The sequence below is a fragment of the Coffea arabica genome, chromosome 8c (assembly GCF_036785885.1).
Source record: "Coffea arabica cultivar ET-39 chromosome 8c, Coffea Arabica ET-39 HiFi, whole genome shotgun sequence".
NCBI lineage: Eukaryota > Viridiplantae > Streptophyta > Magnoliopsida > Gentianales > Rubiaceae > Coffea > Coffea arabica.
This window is the reverse complement of record NC_092325.1, coordinates 8002960-8013066: the sequence shown is the minus strand read 5'-3', so window position 1 is coordinate 8013066 and position 10107 is coordinate 8002960. Positions and strand designations below refer to the sequence as shown.

Genomic DNA, 10107 nt, shown 5'->3' with positions numbered 1-10107 from the left:
AGCCTCAGGTCCCTGGTTCGAACCTTGCTGCCAGCAAGTTGCTGAGGGGGGTGAATAGTCTGCGGGGTCCACTCCCTGCGGGACACACCTAAAAAAAAAAAAAAAAAATCCTACCATAAATCTCTCTCAAACAACTCAAATGGAAGATCTAAGTTAAAAAAGGAATAAAACATAAAAAAAAAAGAAAGTAAAAATTCACCTAGAAATATTTTATCAATTTTATGATTTGACCCCTAGAGTACTAGGAAACTATTATTACACCTAGAAATATTTTAGAACTTGTAGCTATAGCCCTAAATTCTTGTATTACTTTTCAAATAAGCCCTCCAATTTGGTTCTAAACTTGTTGAATATGCATTAAATTGTAAATTGCTACTTAATTAAACTACCTTATTTGTATTTTCTTGAAAAGTATCTTAGAAATATCAAACATACATTACACCTACATTTCTTAGTATTAATATGTTTTTAGAAATTTTACATAATACATTAATTTTTAAAATTAAATATATTTACGACATCATGATGACATCATCCGGCTCTTGAATGGGTTCGACCCCGGTCGAATCCATTGACCCCTAACCCCAAATCTTGACTAAGTCGATGGCCAGCCTGAGTTTCAAAACATTGTATAGAAGTATAGATATCTAAACCCTAATCCTACTCGTTGAAAAATTCAATTGAATTTGACTAATTTTGTTAAGACCCTCAAATTTGTAAGGGTGATAAATGTAATTCTGAAAACCTAATTGGAGCCACGTGGAATCGGCACAATTCTCAGCGGAAGTTTGTGAAAATACGACCTTTACTTCTCCCGCCTTCTATTTCAAAACCCCATATCGGCGATCCCAACGGTTCTAGGTTCTAAACCCCACCGCCGGCGAGTTAGAAAAGGAAAAGGAGAATCGAAATGGAAAATTTCAGTGAAATTTTGAAAATTCAGGGGTCAAGGCACCTGAATTTGAAGAAATCGTTCAAGCTCGGATTACGTTCTCTCCTCACAGCTTGCTCCAAAGAGGTCATTTCTAATTTTTTCCAACCAAAACTGCATAAATCAATTTCTTTTTTCTATTTGAGTAATTAATTTCGGTTCTAGTTTTAAATTGGAATACTTCCAGGAATTCTGCAAAGCTTTTCCGAAGTTTACCGACCCCGAGAAAGACCGCCTCCATCGCCTATTCATTGAGGTATTCTCTCACGCCTAAATTGCTTCTTTTTTTATATATGAATTTTCTAATAAAAAGTTCAAAATCGAGGTAAATTTGCTTAGTTTAATTTCTTTTAAGTCGTTTGGTACTTGAAAGTATTTATTTCTTGGATTTATTTTTGAATTGTGTAAATATTTGAAGTAACTCTTATTTCTGCAATTTCTGTAATTTTTCTTTTCAGGTTATTTCTTCTTTGCATGGAAATATAGAGGTATGCCATTTTGACAGTTTTATGAGTTTCTTTTTCTTTTATCATTTTTCTACCTCACCAAGGTTAACGGATTGAGCCCAGGAAAAGTTAGAGCAAAATGAATTGCTGTTACACTATCAAAGATTAACAGTTGCTCATAAAAGTATCTGGTCCTATTTCATCTTGGTTCGTACAAAATGTGGTTGATTTTCAATACGATCAGTTTCAAAAGAATAGATGGAGAATGATAATGTTAGGGAACTGTATAGCTGGTCAATATATTAATGACAATCCAAAAGAAGAAATGGTTGTCAAATGCCTAAGCTTATTGAAGTTGTTTGCTTGCAAAAATTCTCGGTTCATTCAACTTAAATTCCTAGTACATAGCTAGATATTGAAGTATATTCTGTGTGAGTGCTTCCAACTTTTAAAGTCCAAGTGTTTGACAAAATGTATTGGTCACGTCAAATGAAGTGTTCTTTGAGGTTGTGCTCCATTATCTGATGTTGTCAAATCAATATGACATTTGCTGTTGTGTTGGCTGCTTTTATGAAGGGAAGAGTTGGTCATGCTATGCCTTAGTTACAAGTGCTTGAAAGGCATCAATAAGCTACAATTTGGAAGTAGATGCTGATGATTGCAAGCTTATTTTTCTTTGTATTAATTCCTAAGGCTTTTGCTGCTTCTAATAGTTTCCTTTTAATTTTCTTTTTTGCACCTGAGCTTTGGAGTAGACTGATATGTAGCCTATTCATAGCCACAGTTTGTCTTTTGATCTGCAAAAAGTACATAGCGTTCTGTATGGCAACCTACTGTTAGCATTTCTTTTATTTGTGAAAGCTTTATGAGTTGCATTTCCTCAAGTTTTTCTAGTATGCAAGAAATATTCTTGAGCGCATCTTAGAATTGAATCATCCAGAATTCACCCCATTCTTCACTTTTCTTTAGTTGATCGTGTGACAAGAAGTTCATAAGCTTAATCTTATTTCATGATGCTAATAGTAGGTTTCACTAGGCTGGACTGGGTGCCGAACTAGATTTGCTAGGTCATATGTCTTAGTGAACCAATAATTTCGGTGCATAAGGTGCAAAGGAAACTGTCTTAGAACCTGAGTGTATTTCATCTCATGTTCAAAAATTGATCTGCTCTACCAACTCACATTCAAGCTCTCATTCCAATAGTAGTTGGTTGATGATTTAATTAAACACAGTCTGTGACTTTGTTATTTATATATCATTTTAAGGTTGTTGCAGAGTTTTGTAATGGGTAAAATTGGAAGCATTTCTGAATATCTACTAACTAGTTACAGTAAAAAATGTGTTGGAATGGGCTAAGTGGTATTATGTTATCATTTCTGGGTATATATCTATACATTAAGAATAGACAGCTGGGTGCTATCAACTGAACATGGTTATAAAGTGCATTCAGTTCTACGATGGAAATAGCAAATTAATGAATTATATAGGTCTGAACTTGCAAATAGACATCAGTCTTTAGGACTTTTAATTGTAAAGACAATCAAGTCTTGTGCACATTAAACTTCACTGAATGTCTTTGGATGTAATCATTTTGCTTCTAGCCTTTTGTTTTCTATTATATTGTTATAAAATCTTTAGTCAAGCTAGTTCCCCTTAAAATAGTTTTATGTGAGTCAATTATGTGAAACATATTTTTTTTCTTTTCAAGATGGTATAGTATGGTAGCGTTATAGTTCCTGAAGAAGTTTTGTGCTATATCAGATTTTCTTCAAATGTGGTACATGTTGCACTATGCACATTGGCCACATTTGCACTATTATATGCTAAGGGCGTCTAACAATTTATCTTTTACCGTATGTAAAGACACAAGATGATTTTAGAGAATTTTGATTTTCAATCCAAACTAAGCTGTTGGGGATTTTATATTGATGGCAGAAAGTGAAGACTGCAAATTGTTGTACTCCACCCATTTCATTTCTCTTCCTATTCTATTGGCTGTGGCTGATATTGATAATTTATCAAAGAAGGACTTAGCAATCAAATGATAGAATAATTTGCAGGAATTTATTTTTCTCCCATACCTATTATGTTGGATAATGAATAGTGTTTTCATTAATAGCATTCAAATAGCTGGGCAACCAGTTGGCTGCACTTAACTTTAGTCTACAATTTGAAGATATAGAAAATGAATCAGTAAAAAACGTATGACTGGATCAGCTCCAAGAGAAACTGAATTGTGTTGGGCTGATTCTGGACCAATTCTGCAAGATCACCCTATAGAAATTGAAATAAGTAATATAAGAAGACTGCGCGTGTGCATTGTTCTGGACCTGTGGTATAATGACTCCACCGAATCCCTTAAGCCTTAAGCCATTCCCACACGGACCAGGGTGGGTGTTTAGTGACTCCTACCCCTAGTATAAGGAGAACATAAAATGGTTGCATGCTTCGTCAAGTGAGAGAGAGAGGATCTTATGCAGAACAGATCACCGGCTCCAAAGGCTCATTTAGGTGCCTAGGGTCTCTTTGGTTCCATGGGTTTCGAAGGCTTCTAGAAAGCTCTCCCAGAGCTTCCATAACTAGCTATATCCCACCTTCCTTGACTGCTCTAGACTGCTTGGCTTGCTCTTCTGCCATCCTTTTGTGGGTTTTAAGGAACCAGCCAAACAACAGTAACAGGCTTTGAAAGCGGATTGACTCTGCATATAGCTCAAAGAAAGGCTTTCTCTGCAGGGGTCATGGGAAGAAACCTTCTGTGATCCCTTGATTCTTGCCAGTCATTTAGATGGGGAAAGAGAATCCTCTGAGACTCCGTGAAACTCTGAGTTGTAATATAGCACACCTTCTGCATTTGCCAAGTGTTTTATTTGTCCTCTCTTTCACTTTCTTTCTTTTAGATGCGTTATGCAAGTCATTTAGAACATTTAAGTTGGCAATTTTGGAGAAAACACATATATAGTTGTTTCATGAGTAGGATAGGTATTTGCTCTGTTTGCATTTTTCTAGTACTTAGACTTAAACCATCTTTGGTTGCAATTTTCTGTTATTTCTCGGATTATATCCAAAGGTGCTTCTGTTAGATGTTTCCTCATTACTACATCAAACTTGCCAGAGATGTCTTGATGAGAATGTGGATCACCAAGCACTTCTGCAGCTTTGTATCTGGTTTTGATATCTAAACTCGTATCATTTGAGCTGTCTTCCTGTCATGGTTTCAATATCTTGTTTTTTTCATACATTAGGAAAGAGAAAGGAAAGGATCATGTTCTAACTGTTCTCTGTTTCAATGATGCAGGATCAGTTCGAGTCATTGTGTCTTGAAACACAGGTATTCTTTGATTATGGTTTCATCATATGGACCTGTGCCCTCATAGTAAATGTGCACAAACAGAAGTTTATTTAGTCTTAATCTAACTCAAAAAGGTGGTAAGAAAATAGAACGGTATAATTGTAATAAGAAAATTAAAGCATTAAGATGTTTCGGATGAAAATTACTATGACATATTTGAGCTCCATAGCGTGACTGTCAATTCTAGGAAGAGGCAGGCTGTAACTAGTTTCTAGACACTCAAAATCAGACTACCATTCATCCTAACTTCATTTTGCTATTATTATCCTTAACTACTGGTTCGATTCAATGTGGGAAGAGAGCGTCGTCGCTGTATGAGGGTATCTAAAACCATGGACTTACCCTTGTCTCTGGGGAAGAGGAAGCATTTATTATGAGCCATGGCTAGTACATTACTCTAGTGATTAGTTTCTCCAAAACTGTAAATTGTTATGTCATAAACAACTCCTCTCTCTCTCTCTCTCAATTCCAACCCTATTCCTCCAATATGTATCCTACACATTAAGAGGACATAATCTGACAACATCTTCAAATTTGGATACATTTTCTTTTCCAGTTTGTAGCTTGATAGTAGACAATTTGTAGAAATTTTATCTGCTTGTCTCTTATGACTAAGTTCTTTAATTGTGTACTTGTCATCTTTTGTTAGACTTCAACTTGTTTTCGAAGTATCTATGTAGTGATTGTCAATTTCTGGTTCATACCATTTGCTTGCAGGCAGGAACCATACTTGATACTGTTGAGCAGCATGTAGAAGAACAACAATTGGACCTGTTATTTGCTGAGAAGTAAGCTTTCAAGAGAATAATAATGCTTGCATCAGCTTTGTTGTTTCTATAACATTATGTTAATAAGTTGGGTGCAGCATGCAAGAGAACTGTAATGGGTAAGAGAGGGTATTTGATATGCAGGCACTGAGAAAACATAGATGCCTAAATGGTAGCCATTGCATGCTTTGAATGCCATAGTCAAATAAAATGTGCATTTAAAAATACAAGCATGCAGTAAGAAAGAGAGTGTGCATGGGAGGAGACAGTCAAGGGGGGCCTTGCCTGTGTGTATTAGTGATTCGGTTCCTGACTGTACGTCTTGATTACTTGGATAAGGTATGGAGTAGTTTATGATAAAAAGATACTAGTGGGTTTGTTTGGATAGGAGTTTATTTGGATGATTTATTTGAGATAATTACTGTAGCACTTTTTGTGATGTGATGTATGTTAGATAAAAGGTGATTGGGAAGATAAAAAGGTGATTGAAATTTGTGAAGCAAATTATTTTATCTGAAATTATCTCAATCCAAACAAAGCCACTTTGTTCTAATGTTAAAGAAGGGAGAATTGAGTGGAATAAGAGAATCAGTCAGGGTGTTCTCCCAGTAAGCAGCCTGATGGATAAGTGGAGTTTTATTCCAGTCTAATATGCTGACTTGAAACACACGTCAGAAATTCAAGACATGAGCAACCTAACAGATAACTTGAGGTTTGGTCCATTCTAACGTATAGTGGTTAGCAATTCAAGAGATGAGCAAGTCAGAAATTCAAGACATAAAAGTACTCCCTTGTTCTATATTGTAATGCTCTGTAAACATGACTCTTTTCAGGGAGCATAGCATTCTGCTTTACAGTTGTTTTAACGTAAGAAAATTGTTATTTTTGTCTATTGATGCCAATGTTTCTTGTCTTTAGAGATCTTGCTGTTTCAAAGTGGAATCTCTTGTGGCTACTAAGTTTCTTTTGTGTATACTAATTTCTGGATTCTACATCACTAAATATAGATAAAGGGTGTGTTGGTGACTATGAGCTTGAACAGACTATATGTTTTAAAGATGAAAATTGTAGTTTTTCCTTGAATTAAATTTAAAACTTCTGCATTTGGCTTTCTTGCCTATCTTCCATAAAATATTCTTATCTTGGCTAAGTAGAATGCATGACAAAATGCAGGAGTAATATTGGAGCAATTAGACCATCTTTGTTAGAGGTAAAAAAGAATGAGATCCACTACTTGACAGGTATTTTGGAGAAGGTGAGTAAAATGTAATGTTTTGGACGTGCAATCATCTTGTTTTTTGTTTGTTCTGAATTTGTTTAAAAAATAGTTACCTGTCAGTTCAGATTTCTAGATAACTTATGATGAAAATGTACACATTGTGATTTGCATCACATATTTCCTAGGTTCTTCAGTTCTAATTAGGATGGATATCTGGTGATAAGTGAATTCATATAGGTTACATGGTGCCCGGAAGGATAGAAGGGACATATACCGGGCAACATAATGAATAGGATACTGGAGATTTGTTTCATATTTCTGTCCCAGTGGGACCAATCCCTTTCATCTTTTTTCTTTTTAAAATTTTTTATTTTGGAGATATAATTAAATTTGTTTTTGATAAATCTAGATTGGTTGGCCAACTAGGTCCCGCCAATGATCTGAAAAGGTGGTTGATCAATGGGCTTGTTGAGTTGGCTGGTTTTTTTAACTAGTCTAAAATCTGGAAGAAGCAAACTTTTAGAACATGTAAGAGGCTTAAAGATTCCATACTAACTTTGTGAGGTTGATTAAGATTCTTCAAGGTAGAGTTTGGATTTTGTTGGGAGCTATAGGTAGATATTGATGGTGAGGGTGGAAACAATCATAGCACTAATGAACAACGTTTTGCAAAATACCAATGCCTGGTTCCAGAAGACAGGTTTGGGTTGCCTATTTGTTCTAGGCCTGTAGAACTGGTTTTTTCACATCCATATATCCTGGAGGAATGTAATGGGCTCCAAGGGTTTATGCTAGACAGAAAATCGTAGTGACAAGATAAGTTCCTTTAATACTTTTTATGCAAAATTGTGGCACCCATATTCCTTCGTCGTTTCCTGTTACTCTAATTTTGTTTTACAGAAAGTTTCATTTTGGTTATTATCTTTTGGTCAGACTCCAACTTCCTCTATTTGCGGTGCAAAAATAGTTAAATAATTCCCCATTTTCTGTTTTTATTCATCTCCTTAGCACATTTATTTCGAGTTGGTGTGATTAAGATGTTAGACAATGCTTGTATAGGTTAACGTTGGAAAGACGTAAAAAATGCTAACTAAAGGAACCATATTGTTTTCTAGAAGAATCATAACAGTGGATGTTGGAGTTGAAGTGCAAACTTTAGTATTAGTATGAGATAGCCAGAGTAAAAGAGCTACTGACATTATAATGCTAGCTTAACTAAAATATGGTCATAAATGCAGAAGTAATGTATGTAAATCTCCTTCTGTAGGTTGATATACTCAGATAAAAGGAGAAAAAGAAAGACCATTCTTGAAATAACTGTTGGTACTTGCAATCCAAATGAAACAAGCCTTATAACTTCAGATATTAGTCTATAAGAGTGTGGCAAATGTCTATGGCTTAGAAGTCTAGCATGATCTGATGTTGTAATATTTTTGGCAAGGTCAAGTACAGTTAGCTGATTAATGGGTTTCGGATGCCTTAACCACATTAGTAACAACATTTCCTTCATGAAGAATATTGTTTTCCAGGTATAGTAAAGGTTTTCCCCTCTCTTCTGCCACTAAGGTTATCTATTTTCCTACAGCCATAGCAGATGATAATTCTAGATAGTTTTCCTGATCTATTGGAACCCAAAAGCAAATCAAAAGGCATTGAGTCATTGAAAAACTTTTTATGGATTCCACTACTGAAAAATTAATCTTGATTATGAGCAACAAATGATGCTGTCTATCTGGTTGATCAATGACTTGATTCTTCTCTGAGTTTATCTATAAGCTTCTTGATTTTCAGCTAAGGAGGCATACATACATCTGTACAAAATAATTGTTCGTTCTGGTGCAGCACCTCGTTTTTTCATAGAAGCCTTTTAATTTTCATGGTTCTCTTTTTTTTCCCAAATGTGAGCACACAGGAAAGTTGTATTCTAATTATGAAAAGCATGACTTTGGCAGGCAGAAGAGCAAAATCGTCTCATGAGTTCTCATCTTGATCTCCTAAAGAAAAAAAAGCAAGATGTCTCAGGTGTTGCAGATGTTGTTGACAAGGTAATGTATTGTTTCTGTTCTGATTATCTTCTGCTTTTCAAGCCTCTAGTGATTTTCTGACTGATGCATATCATTTATTTCAATGAATAATCATTTCATGGAATTTTGCAGTTGTGGATGGATATTAGGAGCTATGAGATTGGCAACAATACTGGCTCGTGATCCTCACTAACTTCCAGCTTTAGTTTATTGCATATTGCCTTTCAACTTTTGTGCAGTTCTCGACTTTGCTGAGCATTGGAGTTGATCTTTGTTGCATATACATCTTGGCAGGGTATCATAAACAAATAGCTTAGGCTTGTTGATAAGGTCCTGCATATTCCCTCTTCTGAGCTGCTAATGAGGTTAGCAGATCAGTACTGCAAAATTCTGTCAAGCACCAACTGATGGTTGATTTTCTATTATGACCCTGAATTCTCTTGGCTTTTAAGATAGCAATGGAAAGATTATTTTGCTATTTGTTAATATTTCTCTTTTGTGGCTGTCATAATTTTCTTCTATCTAAAATTTTTGATGCATGCTAATTAACTTAGTTGCTAGAAGGCTCTAGTTCAGTTACCCAAAGAATGCAACTAATTAGAAAATCCAACTTTAAAGTGATGGTGGTGAACAAAAAAGGTTTCGCTTGTCATCTGTGGCTAAGCATTAAAAATTTAAAAATCATGATGTTTCATATGTTCTACTTGCTCCCAACCTAGAACTGAATAAAGTTAGTATGTCTTAAAACATAATGGTGACCTACTCCAGTCTTCATTTTAGAGCTAATATCATACCTAACGCTTGTGTAACTGCCCTCCCTCATCATACAGTCATGAATGTCAATAATTATGATTGTTCTTAATAATTTTGGAGGGATGAAGAAGGAATATGTATTCCAGAAAAGTTATTTTCAGAGTCTAATAAATAATAAGAGGAAATACTGGACCTATTTAATAATGCTTTGTGCTTTAAGGTTTTCCCAGACTTTGAACTAATCATCTTAATTTGCTCTTTAATTGTGATGCAGTTTTTCTACAGTGTTTTCTTTCTAAAATTCTTAGTTTTCCTCAAGATTGTGATCAGAATTTCTCATGGTTCTGTTTTCAAACTAAACTTCGTACGCCTTCAGAATTTTTTTTTTTTGTTATGTAAGTTTTGCTCTAGATTGTCATCTTTCTCCTTACACTGATATTTTCAAAATTATGCTGTATCTTTTGTCAGAACATTTTTCACAACTCAAATCTTGTTTGGATATCACTATCTCAATTATGACGGATACAGCAACATCTAAAGAGATATGCTTTGAATCGAGAGAGAGACCTCATAGCACTGAATTACTGCACATGGTCACAGAGGGAAAGTAAATAGCTA

The 10107-nt window shown here is 35.1% G+C and overlaps 1 protein-coding gene across 1 annotated transcript; it reads left to right on the top strand.

Annotated features, from left to right (window-relative positions):
- Nucleotides 1-642: 642 nt before the first annotated feature.
- On the top strand, nt 643-9224 carry LOC113706526 (uncharacterized). Its single transcript, XM_027228449.2, has 8 exons — nt 643-1018; nt 1119-1187; nt 1390-1419; nt 4673-4705; nt 5444-5514; nt 6667-6748; nt 8665-8757; nt 8869-9224. Exons 1-8 carry the CDS (start codon nt 911-913, stop codon nt 8917-8919), a joined length of 537 nt encoding a protein of 178 aa, XP_027084250.1. The 5' UTR covers nt 643-910; the 3' UTR covers nt 8920-9224.
- Nucleotides 9225-10107: the final 883 nt, after the last annotated feature.

Bases quoted from the DNA above. Each gene is read 5' to 3' on its own strand.
- LOC113706526 (XM_027228449.2), top strand. From the start codon at position 911: ATGGAAAATTTCAGTGAAATTTTGAAAATTCAGGGGTCAAGGCACCTG. The intron at 1,019-1,118 runs GTCATTTCTAAT...GAATACTTCCAG, and splicing joins TCACAGCTTGCTCCAAAGAG to GAATTCTGCAAAGCTTTTCC. The intron at 6,749-8,664 runs GTGAGTAAAATG...TGACTTTGGCAG, and splicing joins TGACAGGTATTTTGGAGAAG to GCAGAAGAGCAAAATCGTCT.